Source organism: Miniopterus schreibersii (genome assembly GCF_964146895.1).
Source record: "Miniopterus schreibersii genome assembly, chromosome: 8".
In the NCBI taxonomy this organism is placed as follows: Eukaryota; Metazoa; Chordata; class Mammalia; order Chiroptera; family Miniopteridae; genus Miniopterus; species Miniopterus schreibersii.
Window position 1 is genome coordinate 42,138,586 of NC_138109.1, and position 20,952 is coordinate 42,159,537.

The 20,952-nt window shown below is 39.2% G+C and overlaps 1 protein-coding gene across 1 annotated transcript in view; it reads left to right on the plus strand.

The window, feature by feature from the left end:
• IL23R (interleukin 23 receptor) overlaps positions 1 to 12,044 on the plus strand; it is a gene marked incomplete at both ends in the record, with an annotated part of 52,955 nt that extends 40,911 nt beyond the window's left edge. The window contains 4 exons of the mRNA XM_081144872.1: positions 2,464 to 2,553; positions 4,950 to 5,055; positions 8,565 to 8,655; positions 11,391 to 12,044. Of these exons, the coding sequence (XP_081000998.1) occupies positions 2,464 to 2,553; positions 4,950 to 5,055; positions 8,565 to 8,655; positions 11,391 to 12,044 (941 nt within the window). The remainder of the gene's footprint in view (positions 1 to 2,463; positions 2,554 to 4,949; positions 5,056 to 8,564; positions 8,656 to 11,390) is intronic.
• Between the last annotated feature and the right edge of the window lie 8,908 nt (positions 12,045 to 20,952).

Here is a 20,952-nt window from a genome sequence, read left to right on the forward strand (position 1 = left end):
TATATGCAAATTTTTACCAAAGTAGATGATTTGGGTTTTCTGAGTATAGTCAAGGATACACTGTGAGAGTAATAGGCATAATTTAATATTCTGTTGCAAGGACAGAATGGTGGATATAACACAACAGACATTAAATAAATAATAATAATACCATAAGATTTTTCTAGCACATTAGGCAATACACTGATGATTACAGCTCATGTAAATAGTTTTTCAGTCATAAAAGATGCGTGTATATCATTCTGTGTTTGTGTTTTTGTATATTAAAATACTTGAAAATACTATAAATTACTAATAGCAGGTAGATTACAGGGATGGGATTAGAGATGGTTCTTTTTCTCTCCCTTTTACTTTCCCTGTTGAATTTATTTTCTCTTATTGTAGTTACTGCTTTTATAACGAAAAAAATGATAAAATCATTTAAGAAGAAATGACCTGACCACTTGGTGGCAGTATGCCATGAAGAATCTGGTCTATGTGGCTTCATTTCAGTCCTACACTTAAAAGTTTTGCCGCTGTCTTGATTTCTTCTATAACAATCTTGTTTATAAATTGTTTTACTTAAGATATGTGATTCTTTGTGAAATTACTCTCTGATAATTAAGGCTCTCTTTTAAATGACTTCAATGTAATTTAAATTAACTAATCTGTTTGACTTGAAACTATGATAACAAAAGACCCCAAAGGAAGATCATGTTTATTCTCTATTGGGGCTAATAAAGCCCTACTCAGACATGAAAATTATTTTTCAATGGTGCAAATTATAGGCTTAGAACAATTTTCAAGATTGTTTTCTGTCGGCTGGGAAATCGTGTCCTTGAAGTCACCTCTGGCAGCTTTTAATCATCATCAGTTTCATAGACAAATAACCACCTGTAGTTATACAAAAGAATTATATTAAACTGTATTAAAAGCCAACAGCAATATATATTCTTAAATAAAAATGGTGATTTTAAAATAATGAAAGTGAAAAAAATAATCCAGCAACATATGCTATAAATGCATGGTTTTGCCAAATTGAAAATTGTGTCACATTTTAATGCTATATTTCTCTTAAAATTTCAAACTAATATAGATGCAGACTCCTGCATGGGCTCCCTGAGAATGAACAAAAGCTTATAAAATACTAATTTAGATGAATAAACCTGGCTGTTGGCCATAGGGTATAACCTTGCTCCCTCAGAGTTCGATGGAACCGCATACTTGGAAACAAAAGACTTCATGAAGCATTGAGAAGCCAAAGAGAATTTCTGATTTGTCACAATTCACAGTGAAACATTTCCCTCTTGCTGTGGAGAAGCCAGAATAAAAACACAGGAAAGAATTTTTGGCTTTTCTAATGTTTTCATCTTCTAAAATTTCCTACCCATTTTTCTTAGAAAACTAGTCTTCAATTGAGCTTGTGCTGGCACCCAGATCAGCCCTTTCAAAAATTTCCAAAGACCCATAGGAACCTTTTTTATTGGAACTCTGATATTTTTCTCAAAGAGAGTTGTCTGGGCCACATAGCTTGTTATACAAGTGTGTGATATCTCAGTGGCAACTAAGGGCACCTCCAGTCGTGATTTCCCCCTGGCCTCAAAAGTAATTTTGTTTTTTTGAAGAATTTGAACACTGAAATCAGAATGACTGAATAGGGGCTTGAGGCACTCTTGGAGATCCAGGGCTTAGAACCATTTTCAGGATTGTCTTCTGTCAGCTGGGAGAATCGTGTCCTTGAAGTCACCTCTGGCAGCTTTTAATTATCAGGAGGGAAGAGCTGGGTAAGGAAGCTCCAGGACTCTGGAGTTCATACTGAAAGCGAGTTCACAGCCACGGCTGCTCACCCCACCCTGGTCAGAAGCTTTCATTAGCAGTGTCCTAACAACCTTTATGACTAGACGGGGCTGGCCAGGATCCTTGCCAGCAGGAAAGGAGCAGAGGGAGGTCATTAATGGCATTCTGCCCCTGTGTTACAGCCTCAGAGTGTCTACTAATCAAAATTGGGCTTATATGGTGGCAAGAGGTTGCTCACTAACAGCATCTCACAGATTGTGCAAAGGCAAAAGTGACACATGGTGGAAGCTCTTAAGGAAACCTAAGTTTTATTGCACCATCTATTGGAAGGAATCAAATAGACACCAGATATTGTACATTTTTTCTGCCTCAGTGAATGAAATAAAGCTCCTTGGTATTTGTTGCCTATAAGCCTCATAAAATTAGTGGACACACCTTGAAGTTTTACAAACCCTGAGTAGTTTTTATTGTTTTTTTTTTCATTGTTTCCTCCTTTGGGATTTACCCAATTAAATAAAAAGAAGAAAAGACACAATCAAAGGCCTTCACTTTTATTCCATCTTTCAGGACTATAAAAGTTACTGATTTACTTTAATCATCTCCAAACAAGTAAAGAAACTCTCTTAGGAAACTGGGTAACCTGAGTGCAGTATATAAGAAGCTGATGCTGTTTTCTTTCTGTTTAAGTTCCCCTGGTCACACTGAAATCATTCCAACACGATACTCGGAATTCTGGGCTTCTAATGGCTTCCATCCTTAAAAGACACCTTACTTCTGGTAAGAAAATACAATTTGGGTTTTTCTAGTAGACCTTACTAATCATTTGTTTGAATTCTCCATACTGAAAAAATTATGTGTCAGGCATAAATTTCTTGATAAGAAGATTAGCCATATGCTTTCTATAGTAGCTAATCAACAAAGATCTGCTTAAAATTGAATTTAAAGAATGATGTAGATGGATTTTGCCAGCTTTTGTTCTGAGTTGGATACATTTTCATTTTAATTGGTGCTGGGGCTCAAGACCCTAAAACTTCTTTCTAAAAAATTTCCACTATTTCAGTGTCTGCCATATACTAGGAGTTTTATATACATTATCTTTTTCAATCTTCAAAACAACCTGGTGAGATAAGTGTTACGTATCTATTTTATAAATGGGAAAACTGAGGCTCAGAGAGGTTGAGGAACTTGTCCAAGTTCACACTAAGTGACAAACTAAAATTCAAATCCTGTTTTTAAAATTCTGAAGTCTGTGCACTTTCTCTTGTACAATCAAGATCCTATTTTATTTGTTAGTATGACTCAAGATTTTCCATTGATGAGCATAGCTAAATATTTTAGGCATAAAAAGATATTAGATTGGGTTATAAGTTGTTCAATGGGCAAATACAACTCTAAATAGAAATTTTAAATTAAAAACTTTAGGCTATTTCACTATTTCACTACTGACCACGGGGAGACCACTTATCTTCTTGCATAGAAATCTTTGCAGATTATATTGACATTCTTTGAACTTATCATTTATGTATTTAACAAATATTCACTAAGCAATTACTATGTGCCAGGCACTGTTTTGGATGCTGGGGAATTTGCAGTGAAAAACATGAACAAAGTCCCTGTCTCATGAAGCTTCTATTCTAGATAGATGGAGGGGTGGGGGCTGAGAAAAGCAACAAACAAAACAAGAATAGTCAGGTGGCAATAGATGTCATGAAAAAACATGAAGCAAGGTATGAGCACTCTGAATCTGTACATGTGAATCAATTATAAGCCAAGTGCTTAGGTTCAGTGCAGACCCCTAATTACAGATGCCTACACAGACCTGCACCTTGACATTTCTGTGGGAATTGTGGAGGCTCAGAACTCAGAGCAGCTCTATTAGACAGGTATTATTACCTCTATTTTACAGAAGAGGAAACTTGAGCTTCAGCAAGTTTATAATTATGCCCTGAGGTTACAGAGCTGATAAGTGGCAGAGTCAATTTCAAACCCAGGTATCTCAGGTCACTCTGCTTTATCCTCGTCCCCTTTGCCGGGGTCTTATGTTCCTGTGGGGATTCTCTATCTTCCTCCAGGCACTAATGCCCAAGGGCATGTGGCAGTCAGCACCTTCCATTCATTGCATGAAATCTTCAGCAATTGTGTTTTAGTCCTAGGAAAACAGTAATGTCATTTCCCAAGGGAATTTGAAGTAATCTAAGCCCCTGACCACCAATTGGCTTTGGGAGAGGGGTTGGACAGCCTGGAGACTCCAAGTGTATGGTAGGTGCAGCTGGGAAATAACTAGAGAAGGGCCAATACAGTGTCTGCCACATAAGTACCTGATAAACATTTGCCAAAGGGAGGGAGGAAGGGGGATGGAATGGAGGTGAATACCCAGCATGGCTCAGAACAAACTCCAGTGTGATAAGTCATTTCTCAATTGCAGTCTTTATTTGAAAATAGAAAATAGGGTTTTACATGTACTAGGGAGAAAATGTGATGATCTTGGTAGGTAGCACATGTTGAATATATTATACTGATCATTTAAAGACTTCAGGGGATTAATTCAACTTCGAAATGCAAGGAAAGCATGGTTAGCATTGATTTTAAAATGAAATGTGAGTGCAAGATGTATAACAATTTAAAATTTTTTCTTACATATATTGTTCTAAGTAGAATGAATGTTCTTTCTCAGCAGAAAAAAACTCATGAACAATAAATTTTGAAGTATGGTGACAAGTTGTGTATAACTTCTGTCTCACACAAAAGGTTAAAAACACATACAGCAAAACCTCAGTTGTGATTGTGGCCAGCTTTAGACTCTGTTACAAGCAATTGAGAATTCTCACTTGTGTCAGAAAAGCCAAATGAGGTTCATCACTAAGCCTTCTTATATGAAATATGCATCCACAAGCTCAGAAGAATGTCTAATGCTGACCACATCTGCTAGAGATGCACTTCTAGAAACCCACTGACATCAGATACGTGCAATCCCATTTCTCAAACAAAAAGCACTGTCATGCAATTTGGAAGGGCAGTCCTTTTACAGCGCAAGGTAAAGATTAATTTTGTTTCCCCCTTGCTCTTTTCCTTTGAGATCAATGACCTTCGCTTTGAGCAGAGCAGACAGAACAATGCTTCTGATATCACATGGACACTGATGCTTAGCTAAAATTATTTTTCTTTCCTCTCAGACAACAGGCAACAAGACATTGGACTTTTATCGGGAATGGTCTCCTTTGCTGTTGTGTTGTCAATTCTTTCTTTGATTGGAATATTTAACAAATCGCTCCGAGCTGGGTAGGTTTTTGCAGGATTTCTGTTTTCTGATTTAGACCATATATTTGAACCACCAAAATGTAGTTCATTCAGTTATTTACTAGAAAAATCCATCAACATTTTTATTCAGAGAAAGGAAAAACAAAAGGAACAGTATTTAATGGGTACGTACCTATGCCAAACTCTTTACAAATGTCATTCATTGAATAATCCTCACAATGGCCCTGCCAGAAAAGCTCTATGGTCTAATTTACAGATGACTTACACAGGTTAGGTGGTCAGCTCAAGGTCACTGAGCACTAACCAGAAGTCCAGACCTGGCTGATACCACAGCCCATGGACTGTCTTTCACTACACAGCCTTCTCACTGCGCCCTCAAGTTTATCTACAGTGCCTGGATTCTTTAGAGTGGTTAAGTCATATTATAACCTGCCTCAGATTCTACCCACACAAGTCCCCTGAGTCAGTGTGAAGAGAAGTGTGACACCATCTGAAATCATCACTTTGATACCATTCGTGTTAATGGTTTAGCATGCAGCCCCAATGCCCATTCTCCGTGGCCTTCTTCGATCATGTTTCCCCAGTATGGTATTAGTAAAGATCAACACCTAGTTATTTAAAAATGCAACTTTGAGGAAAGCAAGGCCTTTGATTTCCTAAATTTTACTAGATGCACTGAATACATATTTCTTTTTTAAAAATGTTTGTATGGATTTTTAGAGAGAGAGAGGAAAGGAAAGGAAGAGAGAGAAACATTGGCTCCCTCCTGCATGCCGCCTACTGGGGATGGAGCCAGAAACCTGGGCATGTGCCCTGACCAGGAATTGAACTGGTGACTTCTCAGTGCATGGGACAACACTCAACCAACTGAGTCACACCGACTGGGGCTGAATACATATTTCTAATCTGTTGTTTCATGTGGCAGTCTCCGAGTACATCCAGTGATGCACAAAGTTTGACACATATGAATATGCTTTGCCTAATTGGCACTGAGTTGCTTTTTCTTGCCATCACTTACTTCATGAGATAATCTTTCTTTCTTTCAAATTTATAATCAAAACACAGTAGGAAGATTTAGAATGAGCTATTTTAGATAAAGTATACTAGCGATTTTTTAAATTTGTGTGGGCTTTTCCTCAGAACTTAAGTGTTTAAATTACATATTAATAAACATATCCCTGCTACCCTTGAGAGGTGGGCGAATGAATATGGAACTTTATTTTCAGTTGTTTTAAAATATATTTGATGCCCGGCCGGGCATGGCTCAGCGGTTGATCGTCGAACTAGGATCCAGGTGATCGGGGTTCAATTCCCGGTCAGGGCACATGCCTGGGTTGAGGGCTCGATCAATGACTCTCTCATCATTGATGTTTCTATCTCTCTCTCTCCCTCTCCTTCCCTCTCTCTGAAATCAATAAAGATATATTTAAAAATATATATATATTTGATTATAAATCCCTTTGAAATATTGTAATATTCAAATGTATACCACATGCAAATATTGATATTTTTATTGTTATCCAAAGTAGTCCAAGTTAGTGTGAAATTTTAAATAACTTAAATTTGTTGCTAAGAATAAACTAAGAATTAACTTCCTGTTAATAATGACAAATAAGAAAATAGGACAATTCTGTGCTAATTTAATTATTTAAATAAGTATTATTTTTAAAGAGAAAAGAACAAGAGATAATTCCAATGTAACTATTATACATATGAGCAAATACTGTTATTTACTATAACTACACATTATTTATATAAGCTTTATTTCAGAAATAGAACTGGAAAACAGGGTAAAACATTTTAAATAATAGAACCAAAGGTGGGTAAATATATATATATTTTCACTGTATCAGCAGCTGGCATAGGTAGGTACTCATTAAATATATATATTCTCACTGTATCAGCAGCTGTATAAAAACTTTTCTATAATAGCATGAACTGACTAATTTGGTCTAATTTTAGGTATAGACAGAGTAGAAATTAGTAAAAAAGCTGAACCATAAAACATTGCATAAATATGTGTAAGCAAATTATTTTTACCCTACAATTCAAGATCAAACTGGGCTAGCAAAGTACATTCAGTCATTTTGGTTGTTACTTAATAAAGTCCATAAAGAAGTTGCTTCAACAGATGAACAAGCCTGATCTGTTGTTAACAGATGAATAGTTAACATGGAAAAATGTACAAGAGATCAGTTTAGTCTCTTTTAAGTTCCTGGTACAACCTTCTTGCTGTAAATGCAGAAAGTGCTTTCAACACAGTAGCAGGGCCAAGGGGTAGCTTTGGGGAAGAAGCGGGTCATACACAGCTTCTTCCTCTTCTTTCCATCACCCTACCCCAGTGATCCTGAATAAGTATGTAGCCTAAATAAAAAATGGTATTCTCACTGTGCTACAATACTGTAAGACAATTTCCCAGCCTCTCCCCCCCCCCCCCCAGGGGATTCCATCCACATAAAGAAAGTTTGGAGCCACCACTTTCGTCTCAACCTTATTTGGAATCATTACAAATTCAGAATTAGAGAAACTCAAATTATATGGTTTTATCATATAACATTCTCTTTTTTAATATATAGATATATATTTTAAATATATCTTTATCTATTTCAGAGAGAGGAAGGGGGAGAGAGAGAGAGAGAGAGATGGGAACACCAATGATGAGAGAGTCATTGACCGGCTGCCTCCTGCACGCTCCCCCTACTGGGGATTGAGGCTGAAACCTGGGCATGTGCCCTAACTGGGAATTGAACCTGGATCTCCTGGATCCTAGGTCGATGCTCATCCACTGGGCTGCGCCCGGCTGGGCATCTTTAATATTTTTCTGTGGTTATGGCCACCTTGGAAAGTTCTACAAAATATCCTTCAAGTTTTCCAAACTTTTCGACGCTGAGCTCTCATGCTCCTCACGCTCCTCATGCTCCTCATGCTCCTCATGCTCCTCGTGCTCCTCGTGCTCCTCGTGCTCCTCGTGCTCCCCGTGCTCTCCATGCTCCTCGTGCTCCTCGTGCTCCTCACGCTCCTCGTGCTCATCGTGCTCCTCGTGCTCATCGTGCTGTTCATGTTCCTCGTGCTCCTCGTGCTCCTCATGCTCCTTGTGCTCATCATGCTCCTCATGCTCATCATGCTCCTCATGCTCCTTATGCTCCTCGAGCTCCTCGTGCTCATTGTGCTGTTCATGTTCCTCATGCTCCTCGTGCTCCTTGTGCTCCTCATGCTTTGCCGTATCTAACAGATGGACAGCTGTCACTTCCAGGGTGCCTCGCCCACACATCTTGAGTCTAGTGTGAGTGTTTTGAAATGTTCCGACTCCTTAGAGAGAAGCAGAGCAATGGAGAGGAGAGAAGAATCTGAGAAGATTGACTCAATTTCCCACTTAACTATTTCAAGTAAGAGATGGAAATCTTGGCTCCTGCTTCAGGAAGTCTGATTTTGATTATGCATTCCATTCCAGTTGATTTCCTAATCTCCCATGTGACTGCCCACACCGATCCTAAAGTAAAATGCTTCTAATGTGTCATTTTGTTTTTTAGAATTAAAAGAAGAATCTTACTGCTAATACCCAAATGGCTTCATGAAGACATTCCTAGGATAAAAAACAGTAATGCTGTGAAAATGCTACAGGTAAACCAACACCAGCAAATAAAAACTAAATGGCAGAGTACAGTTCAATAGAGTAGAATTTCCATTCCAATAAATGAATGTGCATGCATATAAGCATAACTGGATAAACATATGTAGAAACAGAGTAATATATATCCCAAGTCGTACTTAAGAGATGAAAGAATGGAGTTAGGGAAAGAAAAGAGAAATAGAAGGAAAAAACAATGCTTTTCAATGCCTTGAAAGAAGGTGAAGAGAATAGTCAAAGAACATATATGCCTAGCCCATGGACACAGATAGCAGTGTGGTTAGGGCCAGAGGGAAGGGAAGGCGAGGTCTGGGTGGAGGGGGGCAAAGGAGAGGAAAATGGGGGACATCTGTAATAATGTCAACAATAAAGTAATAATAATAATAATAAATAGAGAAAAGTGAAGTGAAAGATTATGAGCTAGGTGCCAGGGTCACTTGGTGCCATGCAGTTGGTAGGTGTCTTCAGGGACCAAAGGAAGAGGGCCCAAAATCTCAATTGAATGAGCCTCAAAGACACAAAGGGATTTCCGTTTTAAGTGAAATTAGAGAAGCAAGTGGAGCCCAAGGAAGACACCACCTCACTCCTAAAACCCAATGGAATTTGAGAAAATAAGTGTGAGAGAACTGTGGGAGATGGTGTCATCAGGGGTGGGCCAGATTTCCACTTCAACAAAGAAGAGAAGGGTGAGCAGGGAAGACCCTGAAGATATATGGAACTTTGTTGGTGTTAGAGTGGAACTAACTTCTGATGATTACGAATGAAGGGAAGGAATTTGCCATGTGTGCTCCTCCTGCTTTCCAGTACTCTGGCCTGGCCATCAAGACACTTAAAACCTAGTTGGTGGGACAGGCACATTATCCGAGCATTGCAATGCAGTGATGTAAGTGCAGTGACAGAAATGAAGAGTATATTGAAAGATGAACAGGAGTTGCTCAGAAGAAACAGAACATTCAAAATAGAGAGGACAACATGAGGAACAGCACAGAGGTGAGAAGAGCACATTAGGTATTGCTTTATCAAAGGCTTTATCTGAGGAGTGGCTGGAATAATGTGGAATGGTGAGCGAGATGGGATCACAAAAGGTCTTATAGCTATGGAACTTCATTCTGTTGGCCAATAGTTTCCAAACTTAAAAAAAAAATAAATCTGTACTTTTAGCCTAGGAACCCTGTATTCAAATGATGTGAAGAACACGAGTATTTGTAAAACAAAGTGGCTCTATTTGGATCTTTGCCAAGCCTATTAATCAGCTTCCCGCCCCCATCTCCAACGAAGTCCCTAAGGCAACTGTTTTCAGCCTTGGTTGCATATTAGAATCCTGATGACCAGGCCAATTTCGGGATCTCTGGGGGATGGGGAGGCCTGGGGAGACCCAGGCATCAGTATTTTCCAAAGCTTCCCAAGTGATTCCACCACACAGCCAATGTCCAGAACACTGTTAAGGGGTTGAAAACCACTGCTAAAGACAATGAGGAGCCAGTGGGGGGTTTTCAATTGAAATAGACATGGTCCTAGGAAAGAGGCAGATTTAGGAGGGTCAGGGACACGAGTACAATGAGGTGTGGACAAAATGTCAATAAGCAAGGATTCACAGTGCTGACTGACTTGCAGAGGGTCTATAACATAAGGAGTGAAATGAGTCTGGAATATGACAAGGAGCAGGTCATTCATTGGTAATCCTGGTCCAGAGGTTCAGTTGAGAAGTGAATGGAAAGGAAGTGGGGAGTGAGAGCAGAGACATCTTATGATGAATGTGGACTAGAAGGGAAGTGAAGAAAGGGACTATGCTGACACGTGGTCAGCTCTCAAGTACTTGTGGAATGAATGAATAATAGCTCCAGAGGAGTGTGGAGTTAGAAGCATGTTTGTGCTAAATTAGACAGGCCTGGGAAGGATTATTACAGAGAGAGGGGGGAACTTGATTGAACAAGACTGTGAAGGGAGGGGATGGTCTAACTCTAAAGGAAAGAGGTGGAAAGTTTGTCCTGAGTGAAAGGTGGGACCTTTGTCTCTGGGTACATGGAGGAGAGAAAGGGTGTGGATATGGCTGATTTGGAAGGAGGTAATGTTGCCTAACAATAGAGGGGTGATCTAGACCAACTGAGCCCACGTATGCAATGAAGTACATCGTTAATTAACTGAAGGACAAGCATACGTTCACCAAACTACAGATAACAAATACTTGTCTTGCTATTCATTCCATTTAATAGTTCTATTTTGCTCCCCCATTCATTGTAATAGGGAATTGGCGACCTCTTATGGCTCAAAGAAATAGCTCTGATCTGTTGTGATCAGACCCTCTTCTTCCTTTACTGTCTTCACTCTGGAATAGTTCCCATTGGTCTTCTGTGTCTGTCACTGTGGTTGGACTCCCACCCACTTCCCCACTCGGTTGCCTACCTAAAGTGGGGAAATCACCTTCCACAGAATACAGCCACCTTGCATTCCTAGTTTCCTATAGTATGTCTAGTTCTTTTGGCTACATCTGACTAATTTGTAGAGGGTCCTTTAACTGCTATGGTGCCCCCTTATCCACGGTTTTGCTTTTTCTACTGTCAGTTATCTGTGGTCCAAAAATATGAAATGGAAAATTCCAGAAATAATTCATAAGTTTTAAAGAGCACCCATTCTTAGCATTTGTCCAGTGTATTCAGTCCATATTCAGTTATCCAGCAGGTCCCTTTAAATGTTTTCTGTAAACTAAAACAATGCTTTTTCTCCCCAGGAAAAGAGTGAACTTATGAATAATAATTCCACTGAACAGGTCCTATATGTCGATCCAGTGATTACAGAGATAGAAATCTTTTTCCAAGAAGAACACAAGCCCACGGACTACAGGAAGGAAAAGAATACAGGTTCCCTGGAGACAACAGACTGCCTGCAAAAGTCACTGCTCACCAATACTACAGTTGTATATATTCCTGATCTCAACACCGGGTATAAACCCCAGATTTCAAACTTTCTCAACGAGGAAAACCATCTCAGCAATGATGATGAAACAACTTCGTCAACTCTCAAACCAACAGTTGATTTCTTAGACCGGGGGAAAGATGCCCAGTTTAAAAAATATCCTAATTTTGCTCTTTCTGTCTCAAGTATAAATTCGCCAAGCAATACACTCTTTCTTGAAGAATTAAGCCTCATTTTAAATCAAGGAGATTGCAGTCCTTCTGACATGCAAAACTCAATAGAGGGTGAAACCACCATGCTTTTGGAAAATGCGTCACCCAGTGAAACTATTCCAGAACAGACCTTGCTGCCTGATGAATTTGTCTCCTGTTTGGGGATCGTGAATGAGGAGTTGCCATCTATTAATTCTTATTTCCCACAAAATATTTTGGAAAGCCACTTCAATAGGATTTCACTCTTGAAAAAGTAGAGCTGTGTAGTCAAAATTAATGTTGAGAAAGTTGCCCTGCAATCTGAAGTTGAATTTCCCCCTCAACATAAATTTAATTCTGCCCTATTTTTTTAAAGTAGAGCATTAAGATCCAAAGATGGAACATGCTTTATGGTCACAAAAGCACCAGCAATATTGGGGACACTTTCTGCATTTTTCAAAAGTATCAACTATATCTGTTTCGTTTTCCCTCATTGCAAGGCACAGAGCAGCTCTCTCTGCCGTATGAAGGATAAATAATACAAAATATACGGTAATGAAGAAAATGCTGAAATAGTTATTTAAAATTGAGACATTAATATTAGCTTGCAAGGGGAGAAGCAAATTTAATTTTCACTTTATTGCTTAAAACTCTCTTGAGTAGATAGAAACATAGCCCCCAACAACAAAATAAGTAAAGGGCAGAAACAGAGGAGCAATTAATTAGCATGTTTGCTGTATTATTTTTTCTACTACTTTCTATTCAGGTGTTAGGGATTTGATCTTTCCTTATTTTGATTACTGACTAAGAAAGTTATAAAACAGTGATGTGTGGAAATCATGAGATTGCTGTCTTCGTTCAAGTTAAGAGTGATGGCATTGTTCTGTGGTGTAGTTGGTGTATTAATTACATTATAGTAGAATTAATGAGGTAGCAGATGCAGGATTAGCAAGGCGTAATTTTTTTCATAATCAACTATGTATTAGATACATGTCAGAAAATTACTGTTAACACAGATATGTGTCTAAATACTTGCCACAACTTCCATTGCTCCATATCCCATATCTCCTGCAGACATCACTAACTGATCACCACATGCCTTTCTGCTGAGCCCTAAGGCGGCCCCAGAGTCAATCATCTGGACACAGTGCTTGTGAATGGCCACGTCAATAATGGCTGAGACTGGAGATGAACTCTACCTGACAACCAGGTCAATATTGAAAGGTGGGTGATCTTAGAAGTATGAAATGCATATTTTAAGCTGAGAATTGGTACCCAGAAGACTTCTCTATTGTGATTAATTTTTATGGTCAAGGGGAACAATTTTTTAAAGATCAGAACAATTTGAAAATAGGGTAGCTTACCCACTGAATTTTTCTTTGTCTTCTAACAGTTCAGATTAAATAGTTTAATTTTATTATGACAAGTCAAGCAGTTAATTAAAAAAAAGGATCAGTTGCCTACCATGTGTTTAGCACATGAACAAACTATTTAATTTTGTTTTTGGCTTTTTTTTTCTAAATAAAAAAGGAGACGCTTAATTTTTAAAAAGCTAAAAGCAGTTTGTCGTCATTGTGTCCCCATGAGGAGCATGAGCACACATCCTGGTTTTCCTGGGTTTTGTCCCAGTGTTAAATATTATCGGTGCGCCCTTTCACGCTCAGAAGCTTCCCGTTTGAGTGATAAATCACATGGTCACTCTATCTGTGAAGACTGTTTAATGTCCAGTGTGTAAGTAATTTATCACAAATCTCTCTTTTTTTGCATTGGCAATCTTCTTTATTTTGCTTTACATTATTTACTAAAGCCATTTTGTTCCAAAAATGGAACATTACCGTTCCCAGAGTAAACAACATCTCCCCTGCTGTGAAATTCTATTCTGTTTTTCCTAACATATGCGTATGTTCATTGGACTTCGCACGTTCTGAAAGTATATTTTAAATCGCCAGTGAAGTGCCAGTATTAAATATCTTGGTTTGTAAAATGACCATATGCCTTTGCTTTGTTCTTCTCCAAAGGGAGACTAATGAAGCAGAGGGCATTTGAGGGAGCAGTAACAAAAGGCTGGGTAAACCTTTGATGTGCACATGAGGATGACATCTGTTAACATGTGAAGATTATTTTCTTCGTGTATTTCAGTTTAACTGTAATGTCCCCCACACCAAAAACGCTTTTGTCCAGCTTAAAGAATTCCAGCATTATTTGCTCTGCATGTGCTTCCATTACCGCGAGCGAGCGTCTCCTTTAGAACTTCTCCTGCTCTCTGGAGCGGAAGAGGCCGCTTCCTCTTTGTATGGTGTCTTCCCCACAGCCACATCGCTAGTTAGCACAGAGCCAGTGCTGCTGGGCCCCACATCGCTAGTTAGCACAGACGACACTTCTAGGGCCGTCTTTGCCATTAGCCCTCATTGGTCCCAATGGACTGAAAACGGAAGCGATACCCGTAACAGAGGCAATGTGCCTACCATTGCCTTAACTCTGGGAAAATTTCATCTGCATCATCACAATGCAACCTTGGTAAAGGGGCAAGAGTTTTCTTTCTAGGATTCTTTTATTCAAGTATTATTCACTGAAGTATTGAATGTCCCTACTATGTGCTAGGCACTCTGAGCAATATGGATGTTAACAAAAGCAGCCAAGCCCATGCAGCCTTGGGGCTTATATTCTATGGGCAAGAAACACACAATTCTTGCAGCTAAGTCACTGCCCTCCGAGGAGCTTATATTTTAGTGGGGAAAGGGGTAAAGATAGGAGATGATGAGAAGCAGAAAAAAATAAAGAAGAAAAATGCCAGCTCATAAGTGCTGTGCAGAGAGCTAAAATTAGACAACGTAGTGGAGAGCAACTTGGTGGTCACCTTACACTGGGCAGTCAGGGAGAGTCTCTCCCAAAAGGAGACACTGATGTTGTCATTTGAATCACAGGTAGGAGCCAGCAGGGGAGAACCAGCTTGCCACTGATAAGTTTCTTCTATAGAAAAATTCGCCAGTGGCTAATATCTCTACTTCTTTCCCTCCTGTTCACGTCGCCCCTAACCCCACCCCACCCCCTGCCACCTCTCCCTTCCTCAACCAAAATCTTCTGTATATTTAGGGGACAAGTGTGTATCTCTTCATCTTTCCATCTAGCCCTTGGGCTTGTTATTAACTTTCTGAGTCTCACAATCTTTGTAAGTTGCTGCTTCCCAAGTGGATGTGCCATACTTTTTGGCATGGGTTAAGGAGAAGGGAGAAGAGAGAAAGAGGGAGGGAAAAGGCCCTGATGATACCATTGAGAAGGGAGAGGAGAAAAGAAATACAAAGAAAGAAAGGCAGGTTCACTGTCAGTAGTGCTGAAGCAAAATGGAACGTCATAATTCTGGACAATCTTATAACTAAGGGACATCCAATTTCCTCCTGGTCTAGTATCTTCCTTGCCCCTTGTCTCCCCACCTTTTTTTTAACATAGAAGCAATGGAGGAGGCACAGTTGAAGCACAGTTTGGGGTGTTTTCTTGGGGGGGGGTGTTATCCTTTTTAAAATTAGAAATGTGTTTTTACTAGACTTAGAAGTAATATTTGATGACATAAGAAGGTTTATGAGTTTTAGCATGTGGTTCTCAGGTAACATGGGCTGCTGTCTGGCCCTGCTGATTCAATCGGAGGGCGTTCCCAACTTCTTTTCTTATCTTTTCAGCCATTCTCTCTTTGTCATAGAAGCAGCACATGACTATGGCATAGGGCAGAGTTTTCATAAATAAATTTTAGCAACTGAAATGAAATCTGTTGCAGAAGCCCAAAATGTAAAACAGGTGAAAGCAAATCTGTTGAAACAGAGGTTGAAGGTGACGTCTGAAGCAGCGTACACAGGCAGTGTGAAAACCCAAGGCTCGAGGGGGTACTGTCCTCCCCACCTGGGTGATCTGGAGCCCAGCCAGCCTTGAGAAGCCTGCACCTCAGGACTGTATGGAACTTTCATCTCAGCCACAGGCTAATGGGACCACAACTCCCCTAAACCTTCCTACACCCTGAACGGCTTCATAAAAAGGAGCTTTCTCTTAGAGGTTGCTAGTAGAAGCAGTACTATATACAATAATTAACTTGTTTCTTTCCAATTACATTATCATAAATGTCTGGGTTTTGTTCAAGTTTATGTTCTTTTTGCGATTATTAAGAATAAAATATTGTGCTGTGAACATAATTAGATTTTATAACCCCAAAGATTGTTGACTTGTGCTGTGGTTTATCTCTTTCTAAAGTAATTATACCAATTATAGGAGGTGATGTTTTAATGGGTAATGTTATCCACTTGGCAGACACTATTGATTTAAAATAAAAGAAAGTGATTAAAAACAATTTATGGAGCTCTCTTGGGTAAAAGTATGAAACCAATATAAAATAATTGGATTCTGATTCATGGAGTGGATTGTGTACTAGTTTCTTGGATGCCATAGTTAAGGCAATTTTATAAGGAACTCTAACAAAAGTTTGATAGAATGTTATGTTTCTTTCCCACTGCTAAGATTACACCATTAAATCCCAATTAATGTTTCATGTTAAGGACTCCCTTAGCTATTTTGCTAATTTTACTTTTCAACCTACTCTGCATCTTTTTATCCAGAATTTCCATCAATTTTCTGAAGATGCATTTCCTTTATGCTTATGTTCAGGAAAACAACTTATTATTTAATTTTCATAATTAGCATTTAGCAACAAATTAAGAATTTTTTCTTAAATGGTTCAGTTTTGTTTAGGATAGTAAAAGAATTCTGGCCTAGCCTTATGAGAAGAAATAAAATTTTTTTAAAAACTAGACTAAGCAAGTGTTGGAGAAACATAGTTCTTTCCTGAGATCCTTGGTTCAAAAATTCAAGCATATCAAAATGCTGTTTCTAACCATGAAGGCATAGCTAACAGCAGTGACTCTGTCAAGCACAGGAAGGAAATCATAAATAGCAAACACTGGAACCCATGTGAGACACGGAAGTCAATAAGCCCTACTGCTTTCTTTTTGTTCACATTCTGCCAGAGAATTTATTAGAAGCGAGAGGGAAAGACTATAATAGAAAAATATTTAAAAGGCATTTTTTATTTTCAAGCTACACAGTAATTCATTTTTTAAAATGTTTTTAAAAAATCAAAGTGATATCAATATAAATGGAGTGAAAGGTGACAGTCCTCCCGCACGGCCCTGCTTCCCATGCCCCATCCCTATCATAATAATATGGTGAAGGAGGCTTAATATATGGTGATGGAAGATGATTTGACTTTGGGCAGTGGGCACACAATGCAATATACAAATCATGTATCATAGACATGCACACTTGAAACCTATATGGCCCTATTAACCAATGTCACCCCAATAAATTTAATAAAATAATAGTAATAATAATTCTCAATAAATCAGTGTTTTTCTTTCCAGTTTTTTAACGGTTAAAAATGTGGCACCGTTCTATGACTCGTTATTTTTGCCTAACAGTACATCTTGGAAATCTTCTCACGTTGTTATATATAAGCTTTATCTTACTCTTTTAATAGCTGTGCAGTATTTCATAGAACAAATCCATTATAATGCTTTTACCTATTCTGGATGTCTCCGTTGTTTCCAGTTTTTCATTATTATACCCATTCCTGTAATAATTCCTCTTCTCTACATCTTCGCACACATCTGTGAATTGGGGGCTGGGAGGGATAAATGCCTAAAAGGGTATAGCAAGCAGAGGAATACGAGGTACCTGAGTGGAGAGGCAGGAGATGTCAGGAGACCTGTGGAGCAAACAGGAGGTGAAGAAACAGGACTAGGAAGCCCCAAAAGCATGTACTTTCAGGTAGCACGGGACTGCTCTTGTTCATCTTGTAAACAGCACCAACCCGAAATTCCTATCACACTCCTGCTGCTCTGCTTTAGTGTTCAGAACTTCACAGTAAACATGAAAACTGCAATATATTCATTGGATACCAGCTGATGTGATATTTATTCCAAGCCCCTTATCTGGATTTAAACAAAGTTCAGTACTCATTCTACTTTGGGATTCAATGTAGAAGATTTATTTTATCTTCGTTGTTGAAATTGAAAATCACTTATATTTTCTTAAGTGAGGAGATTAGGATTTTAAGAAGCTGCCGGCTGCCAAATATTTGCAAGTCCATGTTTCCTTTTTTTAGTATGCATTGCACACCCCAGTCAATGTGCTAGTTTGGAGATTCCTTTTGATAGAATAGAGGCAGCATATTCAGAACCCTGTGAGGGACCCGCAGGAGCTTGCTAAAGCCCAGAGTAATGCAGAAAGGCAATTGTAATGCAAAACAAACGAACAAAAACAACAAACAGGCTTTGGAAATACAATATTTGAGAGATTCAACCTATCCTCATAACTTTAATGAGATAATGATTTTTAAAAGCACTCTTTAAAATTCTCATTTTTCCATTTTGTTTCTTTTGTTTTACTAAGCAACGAAAATCCTCATTTTGCAAAAATACTGCAGAAAAGCATGTAGAACTACAACTATAACCTAAACTTTCTTTTTTGATTTTTCCATTGAAGAGCTTGAAATAAAATCAAACAATCAGGGTTTTTGAATTTTGAATCTACCACCTGCCAAGTGTGTGACCTTGGACAATCACCAGAGTTGGATCTTCTCTCTCCTTGTCCTATTTTCTGGGACAGGGTGTACCTTGCTAAAGAAGATTTGACTGAGTTGAATATTCTCTCCTTCCTGAAATACTTTTTTTCACTGTACTCCAAGGACACCACAAGCCCATGACTTCTTTCTCTGACCACTTATTCTCAGCCTCCTTTTCTTGTTTCTCTTAGCCTCTCTGTCACATAAACATTGGAGGCCCCACAGCCCAGGCCTCGGTTTTCCCTTTGGTGATCTCGTCCATTCTTGTGGCTTTAAGCACTACGTACATGTCGTAAAAACAGATTATTCTGACCTCTACCGTGAACTCCAGACTCATACATTCAACTCTCTATCTGACATATCCTTTTTTTTTTTTTTAAATATATCTTTATTGATTTCAGAGAGAGGGAAGGAGAGAGAGAGAGAGAGACAGGAACATCAATGATGAGAGAGTCATTGATCAAGCCCGCAACCCGGGCATGTGCCCTGACCAGGAATCAAACCCTGATCGCCTGGATCCTAGGTCGACCCTCAACCGCTGAGCCACGCCCGGCCGGGTGACATATCCATTTGCACATCCTCATGGCCTGTGAGACCCAATAGGAGGTATCTCCCAAGCCTTCTTTTCTCAGAGATAGCCCCATCTCAGTCTACAGTATTGCCATTTTTTCAATTGCTCACAAATCTAGGTATCATCCCTTGACCTTTTTTGCTCTCACTCCTCATGTCTGCACTATTAAGAAATCCAATCTACTCTACCTTCAAAATATATCCAGAAATTAAATCACTTCTTACCACCTCAACTTGACCACCCCAGTTCAAACCACCATCATCTCTTGCCTAGGTTATTGCAAAAGTCTCCTAAGGTATTTCTTCAATAAAGTCACCAGATGGTCCTGCTAAAACAACACTTGTCCAAAACCTGCCAATGGCTTCCCATCCCCTGAATAATAGTAGTCCAAGTCACTGCAGTGACCTATGAAGCTCTATCTGGTTTATTTCTCCCTATCTCACAGGCCACCTCGTAGGCACCTCAAGGATTTTTGTCTTCCTTCTTTCTGGGATGTTCTTCCTCGAGACTGATGATTTTGAGGAGCTGCCCTGGAGCACTGATCTCTACTTTTAGATGAGACTGATGTTTTTATTTTTATTATTTTGTTTGTTTTTAGTTAATCCTCACCAGGGACATTTTTTCCATTGATTTTTAGAGGGAGTGGAAGGGAAGGAGACGTGGGGGGGAGGGGGAGAGAGAGAGAGACATTGATTCGAGATAGGCACATCGATCGGCTGCCGCCTGCACATACCCCATCTGGGGCCCAGAACAAGCCTACAACCCAGGTGCATGCCCTTGACCTCTGGGAATCAAATCTGGGACGCTTTGGTGGGGAGGCCAAGCTGATGCTCCAGCCACTGAGCAACACTGGCCAGGGCGAGGCTAATGTTTTAAAATCACTGTTATTGATCATACTGTTATTTGTATGTAAATTAATCCTAATGGATGCAATAGGTAATCAAAAATTATTTTTTCAAAGAATAAATGGAACACACCCCTATGGTGGTCATCTACTGTCTCTCCAGTTCCCCTTTCCTGGGAACTACTCCTTTCCTCCTATCCATGTTCTTCAGTGTCACCCTGGTCAGCTGGATGCAGATGATTGGTGTGAGGCCTCCTAATGCCAGCTAAGCCAGTCACAGGCCTTCCCCAGGACTTGCCTCTGGTCAAAACAATGGGGCTAAAGGCGCACACCTGACCTAAGCTGGGCCAATCAAAGATTTCTCCCAGGAACTTTGTAGAAGCAGAGACTCTCTCCATTGACAGCATTTTAGATGCAAAGTTCAGAAGCTGTTGGCAGTCGTGTTTTCTCCACGTGACCAGAATAAAAGGAGGGCAGTCTACATACAGAGAGCAAGAAAAATAAACAGATGAGCAGAAGGGGATGGAAAAGCCTAAAGGCATCTAAGTACTGCCTGGTTCTAACTGTTAATAAGATTCAATCACATTCACGACTTACAGTTAATGGGAAACCTTTATAATAGTCTTTTTGCTTAAGCTACTTAGAGTTGTTACTTATAATTGAGAGTCCTAATTAATACAACTCCCTAGACTTAAAAAGGAAGAAAAAAAAAAAAGCTTTGTCTTTTGCTCCCAGATTCTACATGATTTTCTTCTAATAATGATTAGCAATGATGCTGTTGGTTTGTTTTCTCTTGCACATCAGTTTACCTGAAACTGAAAGGCACTACTGCACAAAGGCATATTTGATGCTGTTTTCGGTAAATTGTTGCTGGAGTTAAACCTCAAGCCATCCTGACAGCTTCTCCCTACATCAACCTCTTTGCAATCACAGACAGAAGAATTGGCAATAAATGCAATTCAGCTTGAAGAAAACACCATACATTTTAAAAGTCAGTGAGCATTGGATTGCACTATCCGCTCACTGTGCATCCTAAGTGGAAGTCTAAAATGGAAACAAAGTTCTAATATTTTTATTTTTAAAAGTATTTATAATTTTCAGCTTTCCATCTCAACAACTACGCCTAGACGATGATATTGCAAATTATCTGAGAAGAGGACAATCCCTTTA